Genomic DNA, 23,343 nt, shown 5'->3' with positions numbered 1-23,343 from the left:
GCCTCAGGTCGCGTCCACATCCTGTGAATCCGGGCAAATCACTTAATCTCCCCGTGCCTGAATGTGTAACGTAACCGGTACTCATGTAAAGCGCTCCAATACCTTTGGGTCGAATTCACGCTATATAAATCTGCCACAAAAAAAAAGGAAGGGGCCGTGGATGCAGTCCTGCCTTACTCCTCGCTCTATCCTAAACAGATAAGTGCACTTACCATTCCTTCAATGTCCAATTCACCCATATGTTGCTGGGGTCACACCCAGTAGTTACCCTTACACCCATGAGGAGAGGAACCATTTTCAGAGGAAAATTATAACTAGCAGGTGACTTTAACTGTCTTCGTCAACTTATGCTTGTTTTTTTTTAAGTTTAAACTTCAAGTTTATTCAGCAAAAATCAATATAGTACAAGGGAAAAATACAACAAGTACAAAAAATACAAAGGTAATAATATATACCAATAAGCATTCAATGAAGAAGGGAAAAGGGAAGATAGAGGGGGTGAGGAACAAGGGAAAGAAAATATATATACTATAATAACCTGGACAATACTATGATATTGAAGAAAAAATAATACATGAAATTGATTTTGTATGCATAAAAGACAATATTAATGTTCATCGAGTTGCAACTGGATAAAATATCGAAGGAAATACTAATGAGAGGTCATTTAAAATTGGCAAAAGACAACAAATGTATCATGGAGGTTTTCGAACTTCATCAGAGGTTTGGACCAATGGAGCACTATGTAAGGCAATATGAGATAAGTATGTGGACATAGGAAGCCATAAGAGGTCTCTTTTAATGGACACAGAAATAGGGGTAATGTAATTGGTATCAAGTCTGTGATGAAAACAGACTGCATTCCACCAGGCTCTAAAATTGATTTTGTGAGCTTGTTTCCAGTTAGAAGTTATTGAATGAAGAGCTATTGCCGATAACAAATCCACCAGCTTAAAGTTAGAAGGAGATTGGGGCCAATATGGTGATAGAGAGCCTAGAAAGATATTAGAAGGAGAGAAGGGAACTTCATGCTTGTTAAACAGGGAGTGTTAGGAGTCAGAGCATCCTGTCAGAGTCTTATCCACAAGGCATGATCAAGAGAGCCCCACCCTCATTACACACACACACAATGATTAATATGTTACAACTATATAATTATTTGTTATGTAGCACTTGTCTACATAACAAGTACATCAAATGATCTTGACTATTGTAAAAATACATAGCAGATAATATGCAAAGTAAGGTGAAGATTAAGAAGGCCCCAATCACATTTCAGCACACATACCTAACCTGTTGGTCCATTCTCCAACCAAAATGTTTATTGTTGTTTATCCGACCTTAATGGCTGTGTTAATTCACTAAGCTCTAATGTAATGTAATGTAACTTGAACTTATATACCACAAAACTGTCACCCCACGGGTATCCTGGCGCTTATTCTGTGCATAGTTTCCCCATATACGTTATGCTGTCCCCATATACATTATGCTGTCCCCATATACGTAATGCTGTCATCCCACCAGCAGCTGGAATTTAGCTCAACCACTGATCCATGTGTCTTAAGTCCAGCCCTGAGCCAGTATCTTATATACCGTTTAATAATCAAGATATCTTATGGTGCAAGAAGGGGCCACTTGTGCTCAGCTGATACTTTTCCTACATAAATGTGCACACAGTGACCTACTGCTGAAGCATATCGAAGCTAAGAACAGTTTATGGTCAGTGACACGAGAAGCTAAACATTTTATTAACTGTAAATGTTACTAATGAGGCTTCACGTTAATAATTTCTCAGATTATTAAAACGTTAGATATGGTTTAAGAAACCAATGTGCATAGAAAGACTTCAAAACGAAATAACAGTAAAACAAAGTTTTTGTCCTTTTGGCTGGAACCTGATTTTCGATTAAAATACTTTTTCTCTACAATCCCTGTCAAACTAGGAATTGTGGTTCACTTTTTCACAGTTGTTGCACCACCAGTTTGTTGTTGACCGACTGTGCATTTTAAGTATACTACATTTAAAACGCTAGCCCTAATTTTCATGGTACACTCATCTGCATTAGGTAGGTATGACTCACTTCACTGCCTTTCTTGAAAGTTAAACAAATTATAGGCGTATTCATGTGTCTCATTTGACTGGTGTCTGTCTGAAACAGTTCAGATTAGATCAGCGCGTGCCCGCCTCCGCCGAGCTGCTTGGACGGCCACTCTCCATTAGGTTTTACTACTCTGTGTCCTTTTCTGTGACCTTGGTGCAGGACCTCACGATGCTGAGGTGAAGCCATTCAACATACTGATGACAAACGAATAAACAACCGAGCTCCATCATTTGTTGTCACTAATCTAGAGAGAAAATATACATTTTTTAAATGACTGTATCACTGTATTTTGCATTTTCCATCAGATAACAAAGAGCAAACAGAATGAAACATTAATCAGGATGTTACTCGCAGCTGGCGTAGAAGTCGATGCCACAGATTCTGTAAGTGACCGTCTAACTCTGCTGTCTTTTGAAGAGTCCATCTTTACAATGCTTTAGGTTTTTTACAGTGTTTAGAATGGTACTTGAAATACCCTTTTATGACACATTCATGCATGCCGGGGGATTATTTTCCAGTTTATTTCCACATGTCAAGGTTGTGCTTTTCCACAATGTGTGTTTTGTGGGCTCATTTAAGTTCTATGAACACCCCTTATCATCAGGAAACTTCACCTTTATTGTGCTTTACCTCTTTCTCAGAGGCAGCTGGCAAATTTTGAAAGTGGTGGGGTGCTTAAAACTCAAATATGCTCATAACGTATGATAAATGCTTTGTAAATGGAATGTGCCCGGATCACCTCTGCAATACTGTTAGAAATGGGGTCTATAGTTTGCAGAGTATAGACCCTGTCCAAGTAGAGACCCATACTCTAGTCAGGGTAAGTGTAGTACACACTAAGGGGGCTTATTTACAAAGCCCTTGCGCCTCCAGTGCGTCACTTTTGAAATGGGAAAAAGTGACGTACCGGAGGCGCAAGAGGCTTGTAAATAAGCCCCTAAACGTTTACCTGTGCTCACCCTCGGGTATCTTGGCATAGAGCAGTCAGGCTGAACTAAAGAGTCAATATGTAAAGTATGTGTGCACACACATGGTTACACAGTCAAAACATTACAAAGGTATTCCACACCAGTTTAGTATAATAGCAAATATTTATCTGAATAAAACAAGACCAAAATGACACGCATCCAACATACACAAGTCAAGATATGAATTTTTGAAGATTAAATCACTAATGCAGTGCTTAGAAGTCTATAGCTCCTACTGGGTCTATCTCCTGGCGTCAGGAATCACACCAACTCCCTCACAGTACCTTAGAGGCGTTGGCAACCAAAGATGCGGTGTCGCAAAATGGAGCTGAGGTGTCATGGGTGCAGGTGAGGTGTCGGTTCTTTAAGGTGGTACAGGGTCGTTGAAGCTTTTGCGGCTCTGGGACGACGCGTTGCACAGAGGAGGTGATGCGTCGGTTGCGAGTGCAAGCCCTCAGTTCCAGAAGGCAATGCAGGGGTGGAGCGGTGTCTGTCAAGAGCGCGGGGCGTTGATTCCTTGAAGTTGAACCTCTGAGCCCCAGGCGATGCATTTAGAGTCACGCAGGGCGGAGGAGGTGTTGGAGTCTGCACAGGGCGTCAGAGACGTAAGTGGTGCACTGTCAAGACTCATGCTACAGCAGTTATTCAGAGGCGATGAGGCAAGTTTGGGGCTGCGTTGAGGTCGTGGCATCGTACACCTGCTGAGCTGTATCCACGGCTTCAATGCAGGCAGCGGCAATGCGTCAATTTCGCAGAAAAGCGCCGGTTACAACTGTCACTTTGGCATTGATTTCTTGTTTGCAGCACCAAATTCGCCTCCAAAGGCCAGGGACTGGTTTTGGCACCACTTGGAAGGTCAGGACTCGCAGCAGAGGACCCCAGGTGCTAGTTGCAAGATGCAGGTGAAGCCTTTGATCTCCCTGAGGCTTCAGCAACACAAGGCAAGCTCAGTCAAGCCCATGGAGAACCTTAGAATGCAAGACACAGAGAATAAAGTCCAGTCCTCTCACTCCCAGGCGAGAAGCAGCAGGCCGCAGGCCAACACATCCAAGCAGGCAGAAAAGTGACAGTTCCTCCTGGCAGCACTACAGCTCCTGGCAGAATGTGTTCAGTCCTGAGTATATGGTGTCAGAGGTCCAGCACTTACACTAATGTTAGCCTTTGACATAGGGAGACTTCAAAGAAAGTTATTTGTGTGGGGGACAGGACAGCCCTATTCAGGTGCAAGTATCAACTTCTCCCACCACTGTAGCTCAGAAAGACCCATCAGCCTGGTGATGGACCATCAGGATATGCAGGGCATACCTTAGCTCCCTTTGTGTGTGACTCGCTAGAGTGAATTCACAAAGCCCAGCTGTTGCCATGACCCTGATGTTTATTCTAGGGACTGGCAGAGACACAGAATGGTTAAAATAAGAAAATGCCAACTTTCTTAAAGTGAAGATAAAGGGGGGAGTTTGGCCCAATTGGCCAGGTTCTGGCTGGGCCAGAGCCTGTTTTATTTCTGTGTATTAAATTAACGCTAGACCAAACATATTACTCTTATTTGATCTGGTATTTTATTTATACCTTTGTTTTAGACTTTTTTTGGGATTGTTTGTTTCATATTAAAAGCAGAAAAAGACAGTGCTGTCTTTATACAGAGAATACTTGTGTACATGTAATTTAAACAAATTAAACAACAATTTTAAGTTTTAAATACACCATCTAAATAAACAATAATGTGAGAGGTTCAAATTCAAATATCCTAATATCTTGAAAATATTATATCCAAGTCATATTTCAAATATCAGTATTATTTAATCAATTTTCAAATAGTGCTATATGGATCAACATTTCATTTAGAAGAAACATAGCAAAGAGGAAAACACAGGGAAATTATTTACATCAAGTACATAGAATTTTTCTTATGTCCTGACAGAAAAAATCAATAAAAAAATTCCTCCATGTTTTTATCATAAATCATAGTGAAGCCAAGCCGACGCGTTTCAAGTCACTAATATTCAATATACGGACTCATCAGGGCTCTCGATTTTTCGCAGCAATGAAGGTTTCTGAGAACTAGTGTGTTTTTTTTGGGCCGTTTGATCTTCTTTATCTTTTCTTTCAGCTGGAAAAAACCTTAGCTTTGGGCTTTCCTGCTTTTAGAAAGTTCCATGTATCAGCTCTGGGAACTTCAATTTAGACCGATAAAACCTTCATATTAGCAGCTTGCTGTGACTTTTTTTAGAACAAGCTGTATTGTTCTACTCGGTGAAATCTTCGTATTGAATTCACTCGCGCAGGGCATGTTTTCGGGCTTTTGTTTGTTCCGGGCACGAATACTTTGTCTTCATGCGGTGTTTTTCAATTGTAGCGCGCGTCTTTCTTGTGGTGATTCTGTTCTATTCGTTGCTTTGATTCTTTCAGTTGAAGCGGCAGAAAGACCCATCAGCCTGGTGATGGATCATCAGGATATGCAGGGCATACCTTCGCTTCCTTTGTGTGTGACTCTCTAGAGTGAATTCACAAAGCCCAGCTGTTGTCATGACCCTGATGTTTATTCTAGGGACTGGCAGAGACACAGAATGGTTAAAATAAGAAAATGCCAACTTTCTTAAAGTGGCATTTTCAGACCTGCAATTTATATAAACCAATTTCACTAAAAGATGTGTTTTTTTAATTGTGAGTCCAGAGACACCAAAATTCAATTTCCTATCTGCTCTCAATTGGAGGATAATTGTAAAGTGTTACAAGGCAGCTCTAATGCTAACCTATGCGAGAGATCGGCCTTGCTGTAGTGAAAAATTATTGTAGCAGTTTTTCACTATCAAGACATGTAAAACTCAGAAGCACATGTCCTACCTTTTAAAAACACCGCACCCTGCCTATGGGGCTACCGTGGGCCAAACCGAGGGGTGCCTTACATGTAATTAAAGGGAAGGTTTGGGACTGGTAAGTAGGTGAACTTGCCAGGTCGACATGGCAGTTAAAAACTTCAGCCACAGGCTCTGCAGTGACAGGCCTGAGACCTGTTTGAAGGGCTACTCATGTGGGTGGCACAATCAGTGCTGCAGGCCCACTATTAGCATTTGATTTACAGGCCCTGGGTATCAGTGTTGTACTACACTAGGGACTTATTAGTAAATCAAAAATGCCACGTATGGGGAAACCATGTTTTAGAGGAGAGAGCATTTGCACTTTAGCACTGATTAGCAGTTGTAAAGTGCCCAAAGTTCTAAAGCTAACAGAAAGAACGTCAGAAAAATAGGCAGAGGAAGGCAAAAGGTTTGGGCATAACCCTGCAAAAAGGGCGAGGTCCAACAAATATAAATTTCATTTTGCAACAATAGTGCAGAAGGAAATTCGAATTGCAGAGAAGGCGATCGGGCACATTCTATTTATAAAGCATTTACCATCTGTTATAAGCATGGAGTAATGCCGAAAATAAACATAATTCTTACCTTGGTTTCTGGATTCTCCCACGTTGTGCTGCCTGAATGTTAATATGCGCATGTGGGTCCCAAACAAGATAAGCCCCAAGCGTCTCAACCAATCCAGGCACTGCTCTCATGCTGCTTGTAATGCTAAACAGCATAGGAGCAGTGCCAGGATTGCCTGTGTCAGGCAAAGACAACACACCGTCAGAGACTGATGGGGTTGTGTCATCTTCCTAGTAACATTGCTTTTGGAAGCCTGAACTGCGCATGTTAGACTGTCCACAGTGAAAACGCCGACCAATCTGACATGCGCAGTTCAGTTTGCACTGACTTAGATTGTAGTGGTCTTCCCAGCCCATCGTTGCTGGGAAAGAGCGCTTTAGTCCCACCCCTAATAGAAAAAAAGATGAATGTTAGTTCAGTGTAAAATATTTAAGGGAATGAAGTGTGTTCTCTCAGGTGTGGTGGCTCACAGTAGGGGGTCAACACCCCACATCCCCATAGGGGTACCGCCTGTGCTCTTTCTGTGAGTGATCTGCGCAAAGATTTGACTCAATTGTATTCTCATAGGCTTAAACCCAACAAGGAGTAACTGAGCTGTGCCACCGCTGGCATTGACACCGTGCATCTAGGAAGGACATAAGATACCTTGTGAAGCCTGTGTTAGAGGTTACTTCAGAACCCTCTAACCCATGCTTCAAATGCATTTTAACTACCTCCGCCCTTTCAATAAGCCACATATCTAAATTGCTGCTGCAGAAAGCATGGCAACATAACATAGGCTGTGTATCACTCTTGTTGTCTGGCCAAATTCTACCTACTGCACATACTCATGGTCTTTAATTTCGAAGACAGAATGGTTTCTCAGAGAGTGTTGTAGTCTTACAATCAAGTAACTATACAGCTGCCAAAAATCTAGAAGGGGTTACGAGAGGATAAAAATGGGACCCTGCTAACACGGTCCTATGTCATGTTGCCAAGCAGTCTTCAGCAGCAATTTAAATATGTAGCTTATTGAAAGGGTGGAGGTGGTCAAGAATAGGATTGGGCAAAGTTTTTTTTTTCTTCATTTAATGGTAAGTAAAAGCAGAACGCTGTATAAATCCACAAAGCTTTAAGGGTCCACTTCTACTTGCCATGGATGAGAAAATGGTGGAAGGCAGTCAACGAACTGGCCACAAACACTGACCTTATTGGTTATTGTGGTTCTCACTAGACAACCTGTTTCTGCATCAGGCAAAACCACATGAAACATCTGAAATCTGCCCCTCTACCTGGTTCTCCTATGTAGAGTGTTTAGGTGGATTTATAGCCCAAATCTGTTCTGCAGTAGGATTGATAAAAGGACAAATTTCAGCTGTTTCACATAATTGCTCTACCCCCTCCTCCTGTCATAGAAGCACGGGCATATCCTGGTGACATGGGACACTCGGTATGCAGTAGCAGCGATGTCTTCAGACAGCATAGCGGCATGTTGTGCACCTGAGTTCTGTTACTTGCTAGCTACAGGTGTCTTGGTTTGTGCCCTATGAAAAAGCCCCACAAATTGAAAACCTAAAACAGGGGTGTAATTCCTAAATTACAAACAGTAGGATGGCTTTGTGATTTTTCATACGGAATGTATGCGTGCAATCCAACATAAACAATGTTCTAAGCCTGAGCTATATTTTTGCAAAAGAATGAAGGATTTATATGCTAGCTGCTGGGTACAAGACAGGAATTCAGCATAACATTACAAATGAGGGTAGGTCTGCAAAATATAGGGGCTGTGGAAAAATGTCAGAAGCAACATTTATTTCTCATTCAGGCCAAGATGTCCTGGGAAGTCAGAAGGACCAAGATGAAAATTTGTGTTAAAAAAATATGAGACGACCTTAGCTGCAAGGATGTTGATATTCAAATGGATCCAATGACCTTCTAGGTGATGTACCAATCACAGGATGAGCCAAAATCTGATTGTTACATTTAAAGTATGCCATGACTACCAAAGTATCTTCTTTAATGCGATTAGAGAGGTAATGCGTGCACTTGTGTCACAAATCGTGGCCGTACCGTGAATCCTTTTCAGTTGCAATAACTATGGAGAGTGCTCTGTGGTCGCTAATACTTAAAGTTTAGAGCAGTGTTTTAGGCAGGACTAAAATGTGTCCAGCTGAAGCTGCATTTTTTTAAATGTAAATCATGAAGAATTCCATTTGCACCTGCATGGTTTCCCCCTCATAAGGCGTTCATGCTGAGTAATCCAACTGATGTGCAATGAAGAGTGACGAAGGACGAATCGAGGCTCCAATCAGGCAGGCACAAAACACGCTGCTAATTGTCCTACATAGAGACCAGCAGAAGCAGCTTTTTAATCACAAGTTAACATCTCATGGAGTGCAAGAAAGCTTACATGCCTCTTTTTCACCCCTACTAAGACCTGGCTGTCCATGGGCCGTTTATTTTCTCGAGGACAGTATCAAGCTAATCTTAAGTAACTTGAAGGAACTTGCAGAAAACAATAGGGGACAGAGACTGACAGAGGTTTCTATGACCACATTACATCATATTTCTCAAGCAGACATGGGTACAGACCCGCATGAGCTTAAATGGAATAATGCATTTCTGGATCCTGCGGAAAATCTGGTCACTGGAGGTATCTTAGGGGGCTAAAGACATGGACTCCTATGACTATGAAAATGACAATAATCCATTTCATCTGCTTTTTGGATGGGACTTCATGCTTCTCTGATCATCACCAAGGCGTCTTCAGAATGGCATTAACTACCCAAGATCCCCTTAACAGCCTGACTTAGAGAGTAGGGACAAAAGAGTGAGGCTAACTTCAGCGCTCACTATGGCAGCTTAATATGCTTTTAGGTTGAACAGTCAGTCCGAAGCCACATATCTTTCCGGAAAAAGGTTGTCTTCCAATTCTTTTAATACTAATTCATGTCTACTTGATTTAGTTTGGTGTTATGCTAATTTGTGACTGTACATGAGAACTTACGTCTACATGTCCAGGACTGATGTACCTGATCTTTCAACCCGCAAGTCAATACCAATAGTGCAGGAAGACCACCACACTTATTCCATTGCTGACCACATTGGTCAGAGCCAAGAGGTATACATATCTATGCTTCATGTGCCTGTGCGAGCTAAGAACTGAACTTGCATAATCATGTATAATCTTCAAAGCTCTACAGCTTTCCATTCCTTGGGCTTCTTTTGATCTACTGAGCTTTATAGTTACCTGCCATGACGTCAAGGCTCCAAACCAAATTGGAATGGAAGTAAATCAGGACCCTAGCTGTCCCAGATCAGTTAGGCAAGTTTTAGTCCTGACCAGGACTTCAGACTAGTGATACCATCTTGTGTATGTCCTGTCGCGGAGATGAGGTTCTGTAGTAGGGGATCTCTGTGTATAGTCATAATCTAGTGAATAGTCCCGCCCATGTGCGTGGACCCCGGAGCAATAAAAAATAATCTCTAAAAGGTGACAAATCATGCAGACCTGCATACACCTTTAAGAGAGAATTTAATTTAAAGACAGATAATGCAGCCTACACCCACAGGCTACACTGTCCAGTACTTCAACTAGAATTCCACCAACATCCACAAACAGCACTGCCTGTCTAATTTTTCTCCACATAGGAAAAAACCCTGCCTCTACCAGCAAAAGCCTCTGGAATGATAGAGAGAAAGGAGTGGACAGACAAGCCCCATAGGCTGCCATTATGTGGCTTGGAACAGGATACTGTGCCTTTAAGAAAACTTTCCAGTTTTCCAGAATTTTCCCCAGTATCCCAGAATGCCCAGCAGGTCCCATTTACTTTCAGTTCTTTTTTCCGGCTCCTGCTAGCAGGACCCTGGAGCATTGAGCTCTCCCCTTTTCAAGGGTTTAATTGAGATTTTGGCAATTTTTGTCACTTTTTCTTGTGTTTAGTAGCTGGTACTGTCAACATGCCTGGCTTGTTCGTCAAGTGCCCGGAATGTGGTCGAAAGAAGGCTAAAACTGATCCACACGAGGTGTGCATTGGTTGCCTTCCCCAGTCCCACGTGCCTGAAAGCTGTACCATCTGCCACTCGTTCTCAGCCAGGACCCTGAGGGACAGAATGAAAATCAGGCTTCAAGTTCTGGAGGAACGAAGACTGAAGGCACCAGGTGGGTCTGGAGGGGCTGATTTGGCCCATACTGAGGCCTCTGGGGGGCTCCCCAGGGGCAGGAAGACCAGTAAGCGCTCCCACTCCCCGTCGACGTCGAGGGCGCCGTCCCCCCAGGGCTCTGGGGAGAAGCGGCGTCGACGATCGCCGTCGAGGGACCTGCATAGGCCGCCGTCGACCACATCGGCGTTCTCGGTGACGACGCCGTCGTCGGCTCCGTCCAGCGGTCGTCGTCGAGATGGGACCCGGCGTCCGCATTCGCCGTCGAGGGATCGCAGCTCGCCGTCGATGAAGAGGAGAAGGAGATCGACGTCGAGACGCTTGAGGTCGCCGTCGAGGCGAAGGTCGCCGTCGAGGCGAAGGTCGCCGTCGAGGCGAAGGTCGATGCCGAGGAGAAGATCGGCGTCGAGGCACAGGTCGCCGTCGAGGCCTCGACGGCGACCTGTGCCAGGTCGCCGTCGAGGCACAGGTCGCCGTCGAGGCGACGATCGACGTCGAGGAGAAGATCGACGTCGAGGAGAAGATCGACGTCGAGGAAGAGAGAGTCACCGGGATCAGTGTACACGGTGGTGTATACGCCTCCTCGGATGCCTCCGTCGCCGCCTCCTCTCCCGCCTCCGCTGCCTCCGCCTCCGCCTCCACCACCTCCACCACCACCTCCACAAACTCCTCCACCACCACCACCTCCACCACCGCCACGTCGGCCGCGGACGCTGCTTCCGCCGCCCCAGCCTCTGTCGCTGCCACGCACCCCTGTGGGACCGCCGCCGGTTCCCCCGCGGTCGGTTTCCCTTCCACGGTACCCGACTCTGCCGCAGGGGACCCCGAAGCCACGACGCCCACGGTCGCCTGGACCAGCGAGACCGGCGGACAGGCCGAAGCCGAAGAGGTCGCGCTCCCGCTCGCACAGGAGGAGAAGATCACGGAGCCGTGGACGGTCCTCGTCGGACTCAAGACGACGCCGTAGGAGGTATAGGTCCAGGTCGCGCACGCGCTCCTCGGACAGAGACCTTTCCCCGACGCTGTCGGACTCCCCGGGGACGAGGGTGTCTCCGGTGGACGACTTGGTCTCGTTCCAAGAGGTGCTGTTGCGAGGGGCTGCAAAGTTGGGTATCACGGTGACGGTTCCAACACCCACGACGTCCGTGATATTCGAGACGCTTCATAAAAAACACCTGTCTCGCCCCCTACTGCCTCTTGTACCAGGACTGGTGGAACCCGCCTTGGAGCTGTTCCTCACTCCCGCGACGACGAAGGCCGCTCCTTCCAGGCTCATGAAAAAGTACAGGGCCCCGGAGTCTGATCCGTCATTTTTGAGAGTGGACCCGAAGCCGGATTCGGTGATCGTGACGGCTGCAAGAAAACAACATGCGACCGCCCCGTCCTCCACGGTTCCACCCGACAAAGAAAGCCGCTGGCTGGATTCTGCGGGCAGGAAGGTGTGTGGTACCGCCACCACCACCATGAAGGCGGCGAGTGCAGGGGCTTTGTTGGGCCATTACGACCGGGCCCTGTGGGAGTCCCTGCAGCAATATGCAGACCTCCTGCCTCGGGACAAGAAGGAGGACTTCTTGGAGACGGTGCGCGAAGGCATGCTGGTGTCGAACCAAACGATCAGCGCAGCGGCGGACGTATCTTTATTGGCTGCCCACGCCTACTGTCATGGCGTCAACCAGCGGCGCCATTCGTGGTTGCGCCTGACGTCCCTCAAGCCAGAGGCGCAGCAAAGAGTGGCCAACCTGCCCTTCTCGGGGGAAACCCTGTTCGGGAAGCATGCGGACGATGAGATGGCCCGCATGAAGGCTGAGGCGGAAACCCTGACGGCCGTCGGGTTGGAGAAGGCCGAGAAAAAGAAGCGCCCGTTCCAAAGGAGGTTCGGGTCGTCGGGCAGAGGGCGTGGGCAGGGCTCGGGACAGCAGCAGCCACAACAGCAGCAGTTCCGCAAGCCCTTCCAGAAGCGCCAGAGGGGTAGAGGAGGCCAGCAGGCTACTACCACAACCAAGGGCCCGGCCGGGTCTCGGCCCTGAGCGGTTACTTCCCCCTCAACCGTTACCCACTCCAGTGGGGGGAAGCATTCAATTTTTTCCGGCAGAGTGGAGAAAAATTACTCAGGACAAGTGGGTGCTGAATATTGTTTGCAATGGATACAGTCTTCGGTTTATCAGCCCGCCTCCAGCGATTCCGCCGGTCAGCTCTCGATTCCAGCTGAGAGAGCTCCAGGCGGAGGCAGACATCTTGTTGAGAAAAAAGGCGGTAGAAGAGGTACCTCTGTCTCAAAGGGGAAGAGGTCTGTACTCTCGGTTCTTCCTCGTTCGCAAGAAGGACAAGAACGAGTTCAGGCCCATTCTGGATTTGCGGCAGGCAAACAAATGGATTCGCAGAGAGAAGTTCCGCATGCTTTCGTTGCACCAGATTTACCCTCAGCTGCAACGGGGAGACTGGCTCTGTGCCATAGATCTACAGGATGCGTACTTCCATGTGCCCATAGCGAGGAAGCACAGGAAGTTCCTGCGATTCCAAGTCGGCGCCAATCACTATCAATACACAGTACTGCCATTCGGGCTAAAATCTGCGCCCAGGACCTTTTCGAAGTGCATGGCGGTGGTGGCGGCACACCTGCGGAGGAACAAGGTGTTTGTCTACCCGTATCTGGACGATTGGATGATCAAGGCATCCTCCTTCGCGGAAGCGCAAGAACACTTCCGATGGACGTGCGAGCTCTTGCACAAGCTGGGGTTACACGTCAACATGTCCAAGTCGGTCACGACTCCGGTCCAGTGCATACAGTACCTGGGGGCCTCCATCGATACGCGGTCAGCAAGCGTGTCTCCTTCGGAGGAGAGACCGTTATCACTCCTTCGGAAGGCTCAGGACCTCAGGACTGCTCCATCGACGACAGTGAGGAAGGTGTCTTCTCTACTGGGATCGATGGCCTCCTGTATCTTCCTCACGCCTCACGCTCGGTTACACATGAGACCACTGCAGGAGTGTTTGGAGGATCAGTGGGATCAGAGGACAGGCTCTTGGGACGACAAGATACGTCTGTCGCTGCATGCTCTTTAGTCTCTGAAGTGGTGGTGTTCGGCGGAAAACCTCCTCAAGGGGGTTCCCTTCCACAAGGACATTCCCACGACGAGTGTCGTGACGGATGCGTCTCTCCAGGGCTGGGGAGCGCATTCCGGGGACTTGCAGATTCAGGGAAAGTGGTCTGCTCTGGAATCGACGTACCACATCAATTTCCTGGAACTCAGATCTGTCTTCCTGGCACTGAAGGCCTTCCTTCCGTCCTTCCAGACCAACTCGCTGCTGATACAGACGGACAATACAACCACGATGTATTATCTCAACAAGCAGGGGGGGTCGAGATCGCACACTCTATCGCAGGAGGCGCAGGCGATCTGGCGCTGGCTGCTGGCCAGAGGACTGACGATTACGGCCACGCATCTGCCAGGAGTGCAGAATGCTCAGGCGGACGCCTTGAGCAGGCTGATTCAGGAAAACCACGAATGGGTCATAAACGACGAAGTACTAGGAGAAGTCTTCGCAAGGTGGGGGACTCCAGACATAGATCTGTTCGCCACCGCCGAAAACCGCAAATGCCGAGACTTCGCATCCAGGTACTACCAGCGGGGGACGCTGGGGAATGCGCTATGGATCGATTGGTCGAACAGCTTTCTGTACGCTTTTCCACCCGTTCCCCTGATTCCGGCTCATCAAGTTGTCCCAGTCCAGGGCGCGGATGATCCTGATCGCCCCGGAGTGGCCCAGGCAGTGGTGGTTCACGGACCTTCTTCACCGGTCTCTCCTTCCTCACATGCGGTTGCCGTGCAGGCCGGACCTTCTCACGAAGTTCGGGGGGCGGATGGTGCACCCCAACCTCTCGTCTTTGAGTTTGGCGGCATGGCTCCTGAAATAGTGCAATATGGCCATCTGAATCTACCAGACGATTGTATGGACATTCTGAAGGAGTCTAAGCGCCCTTCCACTAGAACATCCTATGCTTACAAGTGGAAGAGGTTCTGTATCTGGTGCAAGTCCAAGAACTTTGATCCGACAACATGTAAGGAAGATGTCATCCTTCCATACCTTTTACATCTGGCGCAGTCTGGCCTTAATTTCCATTCCATTAAGGTTCATCTGGCTGCTTTGACTGCTTACAGGAAATGCCCTTCACAGACTTCCTTCATTCAGATCCCTGTGGTCAAGGATTTTTTGGAAGGCTTGAAGAAAGTGTTTCCTCCCGTCAGACTTCCCTCGCCTTCCTGGGACTTGAATGTGGTGCTGTCCAGACTGATGAGGGAGCCTTTTGAACCCATTCACAAGGCTTCATTGCAGCACCTATCCTGGAAGGCGGCGTTCCTAGTGGCCATTACATCGGCCCGCAGGGTGAGTGAACTTCAGGCATTATGTTGTCAAGAACCTTATACTGTATTTCATGCTGCTAAGGTTGTGATGCGTACTCACCCTAAATTTCTTCCTAAGGCTATCTCTGATTTTCATGTCAACCAGACCATAACTTTACCTACGTTCTTTCAGAATCCCTCTTCGCCAGCGGAAAGGTCTCTCCATTCGCTGGATGTTCGGAGGGTGTTGAAATTTTATCTGGATAAGACCAAGGATATTCGTAGGTCTGACCAATTGTTTGTTAATTATGGCTCAGTCAGGACTGGTCTTGCGACCTCTAAGCAGTCCATTTCTCGGTGGATTGTGTCCTGCATACAATTGTGTTATCAAAAAGCTAATAAGACCTTAGGGGGTAAACCTAAGGCTCATTCCACCAGGGGCAAAGCTGCCACGACGGCTTTGCTGCGTAATGTTCCGATTGCGGAAATCTGCAAGGCGGCCACTTGGAAGTCGGTCCATACCTTTGCTGCGCATTACTGTCTGGACACGGATGCCAGGGCAGATGCTCAGGTTGGGCAGGCTTCGCTGCGAAATTTGTTCGCACAGTAGTGGTAGTGTCTTGTGTGCTCTCCACCGCCTTTGTTGTTTGGGGATGGGCTTGCCATTCTATTCACTAGATTATGACTATACACAGAGATCCCCTACTACAGAAGGAGTAGTTTCTTTTCTGTAACTCCAGTTCTGTAGTAGGGGTATCTCTGTTGTAGTCATAAGCGCCCGCCCTCCTCCCCGGTGGAGAGATACTTATTCATATGTAGAATGTTACAGGTCTGGCGTGCTACGCCTTCAAAAAGAACTGAAAGTAAATGGGACGTGCTGGGCATTCTGGGATACTGGGGAAAATTCTGGAAAACTGGAAAGTTTTCTTAAAGGCACAGTATCCTGTTCCAAGCCACATAATGGCAGCCTATGGGGCTTGTCTGTCCACTCCTTCCTCTCTATCATTCCAGAGGCTTTTGCTGTAGAGGCAGGGTTTTTTCCTATTTGGAGAAAAATTAGACAGGCAGTGCTGTTTGTGGATGTTGGTGGAATTCTAGTTGAAGTACTGGACAGTGTAGCCTGTGGGTGTAGGCTGCATTATCTGTCTTTTAAATTAAATTCTCTCTTAAAGGTGTATGCAGGTCTGCATGATTTGTCACCTTTTAGAGATTATTTTTTATTGCTCCGGGGTCCACGCACATGGGCGGGACTATTCACTAGATTATGACTACAACAGAGATACCCCTACTACAGAACTGGAGTTACAGAAAAGAAACTACTCCTTCCTTCTCCTCTAAAACAAAACTCGTAAGTTAATTGTGTACTTTTGAATCCTCTGGGGAAGCTAATCTGCTTTTGCAAGACTCTGCCACTTCCATGTTTTGAGAGGTTTGGTTTGGATCTGCTCCATGCCAAGTGGCACACACATTTACTTAAATACCTCACAGTCTTCCTGCCTCTGAACGTTCCCTTTCCTGCTTTGCTAGATCAAAGGTAGGTTCAGCCAGGGCCAGAATGGCAACCCAGAGCATCCCTGGCAATTTTGTAGGACCAGCCCCTGGTGGGGGCAAGTGTGAAGTACTGCTTTTGGTACTGGGGGCCGATATTGCAAAATTGGTCCACAGTAACAAAGAAACGGGCCCCACCCTTCCTGCCTTCTGGGAAAACACCCAAGAAAACAAGTTCTGTCTCACCTTGAAGTTGCAATGCCAGGAGGTTTCCACTGCTCTAGTCAAAGAAATGCTTTAGAGTCAATATTTGTTATCTCTTACTTTGGACAATAAAAAAAAAAAAGAGGTTGCAATGCCAATTAAAATGTTGGAGTTAATACTGATATCTTTTGAAGTAGCTACCAAAACTTTTAATAAAGTATACTAATAATCTGCTCTACCAGTCACAATATTTATCGAATAATCAAAATGATCACAATCCAATACATTGAACATATGCTATTGTATTGTAATTGCATTTATATAGCGCTTACTACCCCGGATGAGGTTCAATAACAAGCATTGGCATAGCCAATAGGTCTCACTTTTGAGACCTTATAAGTATGTTTACTTTTGCTATAATTGTGGCACGTAAAGCGCGGGTGTCACGATTATAGCAAAAGTAAAGAAATAGAAAAAACATCTATTTCTTTACTTTTGCTATAATCGCGGCACCCGCTCTTCAATTTTAATGTTAAAAGTAAAGCGCGGGTGCCACGATTCTAGCACAAGCATTGGCCGCGCGGAAAGCATAGATGGGGGCTGCAGCGGGAGAGAGAGGCGGAGGGAGTTGTGTGCGCGCGCGCAAAAGCACTTAATGAGCCATGATGGCTTAAAGGCTTAATGAGATAAGAAAGGCAGATGGCGGCTGTGCGCATTCACGCGCACATGCACGCAAGCTTTAGGCCACGAAAAACTTGTGGGTAGCACTTTTTTTTACCCCCTACTAAAAGTCGAGCAAGCAGCGCATGCGCTCCTCTAGGCTCGACCTAAAAAACGATACATAAACAGATTCTAAAGTACCTTCCTGCAGGCGTTATACACATGGCAAGCAGGCCTACACTGTGTAGAATAACTATGATCCATACAAAAAATGAATACCTTGAGAAATGGACGTGTACCTTGCCTCAGGGCAGGCAGTCATAAACAGTCTGCCTCTGTGTCGCAGTGATGTGCTCAGCCAGAGCAAGGTGACAGGATCCCCCTTTGTATTCAATAACATTCACACCCAGTGCTTGCAGTGGGCTGGTTGTCACAGCACAAAAGCAGGATGAGGCAGCAGGGGAAAGTGGGAACATCTTTCTTTGCACATTTTAAAGTCCACACACTGGAGAGTCAGCTGCCCTTGTATAGGGATGATCATTATATGAAATCCCTTTTTCATACTACCAAGGTACTCCTAAACCTGGCCAAACTAATGGTACCAAAATAGACGTCCTGGAATGAAAGTGTTGTCTATGAGAATAAATGCTCTAGAATACAAACATCACAGCAGGGCAAAACTGATTGCGGTAATCACAAAAAGCTTGGTACTCACATTAGGCAGCTGACGTTACTCACACTGAGCGACTTTGAAGGTTAATGTTATACATTCATCTCAGGGCGAATTTGCTGGGGCAAGAAACCCTGTGTCTCTTGTGACCACCCTTCATTGAATCACACAAGCAAGCAGCTTGTGAAATCCCATTGGATGGTGTTCTATGACATTTTAACACCTAGATGTCCAGGCAAAAGTGTGAATCACAAATCAACAACCTCTGTCCGAATACTGTCAATGCAAATGATCCTAGCACAGTTTGAACAGAGTAGGGTCGCCTGACATCAAATGTCTGGGTCAAAGTAAACTTCTCTTGCAATACATTTGAATGTGGGAATGCTTTGGTGGTCACCACAAAGAAATTCCCATGCCTGGAGCGACAAAGACTATAGAGATAATGTATGCACGTGTGCTGCGTGCAGGGTGCTTCAACCAAATGCTATAGATCAGGCAGTAGAACAAACTAGATGAAATTAGCTATTTGCATTGGTTAACGTGAGATGTGAAATTCAATAATGATCGAAAAGAATGCCAACAAGTTGAATGTTCGCATCATGAGGAAGTGTGTGCTATTACTCTTACATACATTTTTTGGAACAAACATTTGAGCAAGATGGAAGTCAATGAGTGTGTTAGGAGTTTGGTGAGAACTGATGAATATTTATGCAATAAAAGAAAACAAGTAATCGAGTTAGTGGCTGTGTCACACAGCAACCTGGTGCCTTATTTTCAGATATCTGTATCAAGTTCTGATGGTGGGTGGTGTCCACTATTCAGCTTTACATGCTGTATTTGCTGGGCACTAAATAATTTTGTCAAAACTCAAAGGAAATTGTGACCCTAGAAGGCTTTGACTTAGGTGAAGATCAAAATGGTGCTTCGTTTATTGATATATTGCATACAGCTCTTTACTCAATTTCCGTAACGGTCCATCGTCAACGGCGTAGAGGCCATGCCCACACACCATTTGAACATAAAGATTGTTTGTCAGGCTGAGCAAAGGTAAGCCTGACAGACACTCTTTATTTTAAGGTCAGGCAGCCAGGAGTTAGACATGCGCTAAATGATTAGGTTTTTGGCTGCCTAAGCTGAACTTTCCTGGGCTGAGTATGTCGCAGCTCCTGCGGGGGTGAGCGCCTCAGCTCAGTAAAGGTCCTCGAGGCCCTCCCCCTCATGACAAGGGGGCGCGTCAATGATAACCTCGTACCTGGGTGCTTCAGTTTTAAGCCCTGAAATGCCTAGGGTCGACTACGTATCACTTCGTCAGAGTGGGTGGTCTCAGCAGTCTCTCTGACCCCATCCTGCTCTGTGACAAGGTAGGGACTGCTGCCTCCCAGGTCAGCCAATGAGGGGAGGCAGGAGTCCCGACCTTCCTGGCACTGCCGAGAACTGCAGCAGGTAAATGTGTTTTTATTGACTGTTTGGTGCATGTGCGTACGTATAAATGTATTTGTGAGTGAGCATTGTGAACGGGTGTGTGCACAAATGTCTACATGTGAATGCATGGGTGTAAGTGAGTGTGTGTGTGCCCACTGCCCCCTAGAAGTTGTACTTAGTGGGCGCCACTGCTCAATTTAGGATAAAAACAATACGTGTTGTGCTTCGTCATTGGATCAGGTTCTGTACCAGTGTGTCTCTCATTGTGAATTAAGAGTGTTCAGTTCCTAAGAACAGTGGCAAAGTAGTCGTAGGAACGAACAAGACGATGCTAGAATTTTTGTCTAAGGGATTCCCTGTCCTGTGGACTACTTCCCTTTCTTTACTGCTGTAGCCTCCTGATGTTGAGGTAGGAATTGCTCTATCTCATACAAGTCACACCATCTTTGGGCCATTCATTAGGGAATTGAGAGGTGTTAAGTGTGGTTTTGTTTTAATAAAACTGTACTAGTCTACTCCTAATACCTCAGTGTCTAAGAACTATAACTAAAGGTGACTTGAAAATGTTAAAACAAAACTGATATGTTGGTGAGGGAGTTGAAATTTTATCTGTATGCAAATGCCGATCTAAATTGTGACCCAGTTCACCTTATTTTTTAAATTCCAAATATTTTATTACATTTTTAGAGAATACAGAAAACATTGAATATATGAACACATTACAAATATCAGAGGCCTAACATGGTACAAGGATGGTAGACACAGTGACTGATATCGATGATACAGTCCAGATGTATAGGCAGGAGACTGACCAAAAGATGCTATAAGGCATGTACCTGGAACGTAACATAGAAATGTCATATGGCCACAATAAGCTAAGTACATATTATAACATTGTGTGTAGTAGTGAGAAATTATGCATATGTTTAGTTTGCTAAATTAGTCAGATCATATGTACAGAGAAGTCTTATGAACTGGAGACAGGAAAGGAGGACCATTGGAACAACAGAATGATCTCTACCAGACCATAGATAAGAAGATAGAAGGAAGGTAAGAGTGAGGCGAGGGGGTGGGAGTCTACGGCATGAGAAGGTAACTGCTATGTCGGGAGAGGGTAAGCCAGCTTGCATGTAGTGGAGTCAGATTGTGAGAGAGAGGCTGCTAGGTTTTGGCAATAAATCTGTCACAGGTGTGCTAAATCATTGGGAAGGGGCAGCGGCACCATGGTAGAGTATCACATTTTATTGTGTGCTTCTAATGTAAATGAGTGGTAAACGTAATGGTGCGACCCGTTGTCCCTCAGAACCTGGGTATACATATTAAAATAAAAAATGGTTCTGTTGGGGTTCAAAATTGCTTAGAGTGAACAAGTAGCAACAGCTCACTTATAACACATATCAATGATTTGCGAAAAAAGGAGCAAATAATATAACACACACCAAAGTTAGAATTCAATAATCTATGCAGAAAAAAGTATCAAATAATCATGGCTGTCGCAATTTAAAATTTCAATTGCAATATGGAATACGTGACTGTAGTGAAAAAGTGACATGTGGTGATTGGTTATGAAGACAGTACACTATATACAAAAGCAAGTAAGCGTGCAGTCAAAAGAGGGGAGAAAAGGATTTTGCGCATGTCCTTGTTATTTTGGCACATATGCTTCAGGATCCAATGACGAATTATACTGTGATCATGAGCGTTGTGTAGGCATATGTAGTACGTCGACGTTTCGACCCCGTAAGTTGCGCAAAAGTGAACTGTGTCAAGGTGGATCTTCTTCAGGAGAGGGGATTGGGCAGCCTACGGGTTAATTAAAGAGCAGTGTCAGGTGCGTGTTATAAAATGAATTATGGAATAACTGTTTGGCTTTCAGAAATGAAGCTTACCAAAATGCAGATTTTTTAGTATACCTGTAAAGTATCAAGTGCCTCCTAGTCAAAAATGGGTTTAAGATTAAGACCTCAAAATCCTCCACCAGCCGGTTGGGAGCCTACTAGAAAGTGACGAAGACTAATTTAGTAACTGACAGTGTGTCTGTTGCTATTAATACAACAGGAGTCTGTTTGGACTGCGACATACCTCAAAGTTATTCTGTAAATGACTTCCACCCGTCGTTTGGAGTCTTTATTTATAGCCAGTCATGTGATTTGCTGGAAAAAAACAATAGATAAAAGGGTGCGTAAGTCACTAATTAAAATGAATAGAAAGGAAAGAAATCACTCGTAGGTGCGAGGCGTGCTTCTCTCAGTGCTTCCTAGTATAATCTCACCGTAATCTGTCAGAAAAAACGTGCGTCCGTTCGGCAGTGGCTTTGTTTGAAGAATGGAGCCAGGGTGAAAGGCAGGTTATAGATAGTATACACGGCGTGAGTGCGACGTGCACGCTCGCCCGTGCATCTTGAGAATGTTTCAAAACGTCAATTATGTGAAGAGACGTGCACGCATGGTGCAGCAGCTAGGTTAACATGTCAAAGAACCGGGCTGTTGTTTACAAGGAATTCTGTTGACGTCACTTGTTGGAGGGAGGCCCACCGGGTAGTCGGGGAGACTATTCCGGGGCACCTTCCTACCGCAAAGTTATAGCCGAGCGCCGCTGAGAAGCCCCCTCGGGGAGGTCTTTCTCCTATGATCGTGCTAGGCCCAGTAACACCACCACACAGGACTCAATATCAGTTACGTGACTTGGTTCTTTATCAGCAGTAATACGTTCAATATTTACAGTGGGATCGAGGGATCCTATAAGAGTCTCAATGTCCGTTAGAGGGATAGGGTAGCGGGACAGTCTTGGTACCAACCAGGTACTGGAGGGCTCTGTGCCAGACCTTGAGTGCTGGTCTCAGAGCGGCTCGGACGTGGGGAGCCGCGACGGCATCTGCAGGGCTCGGGTGGTAGTTCCGCTTGGGTCGAGCCGCGACACAGTCAGCAGGGCTCCGGTGGTAGGTCCGCTTCGGTCGAGCCGCGACGAGGTCAGCTGGGCTCTGATGGTAAAGTTCAACAAGGTCGGGCCGCGACAGCGTCAGCAAGGCCCCAAAGGTTCGTGAAGGTCTTTAAGCACGGTGGAGCCGCGACGTCGTCAGCAGGGCTCAAGTGGTGGGTTCAGGGTGAGTCTTCTTCCGTAGGGTCAGCCGCGATCCGATCAGCAGGGCTCTTGACTCCAGGATACAACTGCTGTCCTGTTGTCGGGTCGCCCCAGATATAGGACGGGAGCCCTTTGATGTCCGGACCCTTGCGCCCGGAGGGGGCGGAGAGGCCGGGTAGGGAGCGGCCAGACGCCCAGCAGGAGAGGCGCCAGGCCCCAGAGAGCTGTGGGGCGATCGCACCTAGGTGTGGAAGGACGGTTGGGGGTCCCATCGATACGGCCCTCCGCCGGGAGTGGGAAGGGCTCACGTGGTGTCCCCCGGGCCAGGGGTTGGCGTCTCGATGTCGGGCCTCGCTGGGACCGAGGCCGGGTAGAGCAGGGTCATGCAGGTGGTCACGTGGAGTGACGTGTAGTCCAAAATGGAGGAGCCCCGATGTGCAAGGGACCTCGTGCGGCTTAGCGCGGGGAAACAGGACCACGCCACGAGGCCGGCTCCCACATCACTTATGTAAAAAGACGTGCATGCCTAGTGTAGTCTGTTACGAAAACGGGCTGCTAATTTGCAAGTATAAATTACTCCTCTACGTGAAATGCTGCGTGTGAGCAAGGAAGATCACTTTGAAGAATTTCAAAAATGAAAGAACAATTCTGTGAGTACATGCAAAGTGCATCAATGTGAAGGTGAATCGTACAGATCATTCAAAAGACACGTTTGATGGTCCAATCCAGCATATTTATACACATTTCGCATGGTGCAGTAGTCTCAAAGATATTCACAAGTGAGAGGTCGTTTAAAAGAACACATTTACACGAGTGCATGCAAGGCAGAGGCGCAACTAGAGC

At 46.5% G+C, this 23,343-nt stretch overlaps 1 protein-coding gene across 1 annotated transcript in view; it reads left to right on the top strand.

The window, feature by feature from the left end:
- Positions 1 to 23,343, top strand: part of ANKRD22 (ankyrin repeat domain 22) — a 194,593-nt gene that overhangs the window by 113,764 nt on the left and 57,486 nt on the right. The window contains exon 4 of the mRNA XM_085605692.1: positions 2,408 to 2,485. Within this exon, the coding sequence (XP_085461818.1) occupies positions 2,408 to 2,485 (78 nt within the window). The remainder of the gene's footprint in view (positions 1 to 2,407; positions 2,486 to 23,343) is intronic.

The sequence above is a fragment of the Triturus cristatus genome, chromosome 1_2 (assembly GCF_964204655.1).
Source record: "Triturus cristatus chromosome 1_2, aTriCri1.1, whole genome shotgun sequence".
Taxonomy (NCBI): domain Eukaryota; kingdom Metazoa; phylum Chordata; class Amphibia; order Caudata; family Salamandridae; genus Triturus; species Triturus cristatus.
The sequence above is the reverse complement of the archived record's forward strand: the minus strand, read 5'-3'. Positions and strand labels throughout refer to the sequence as shown.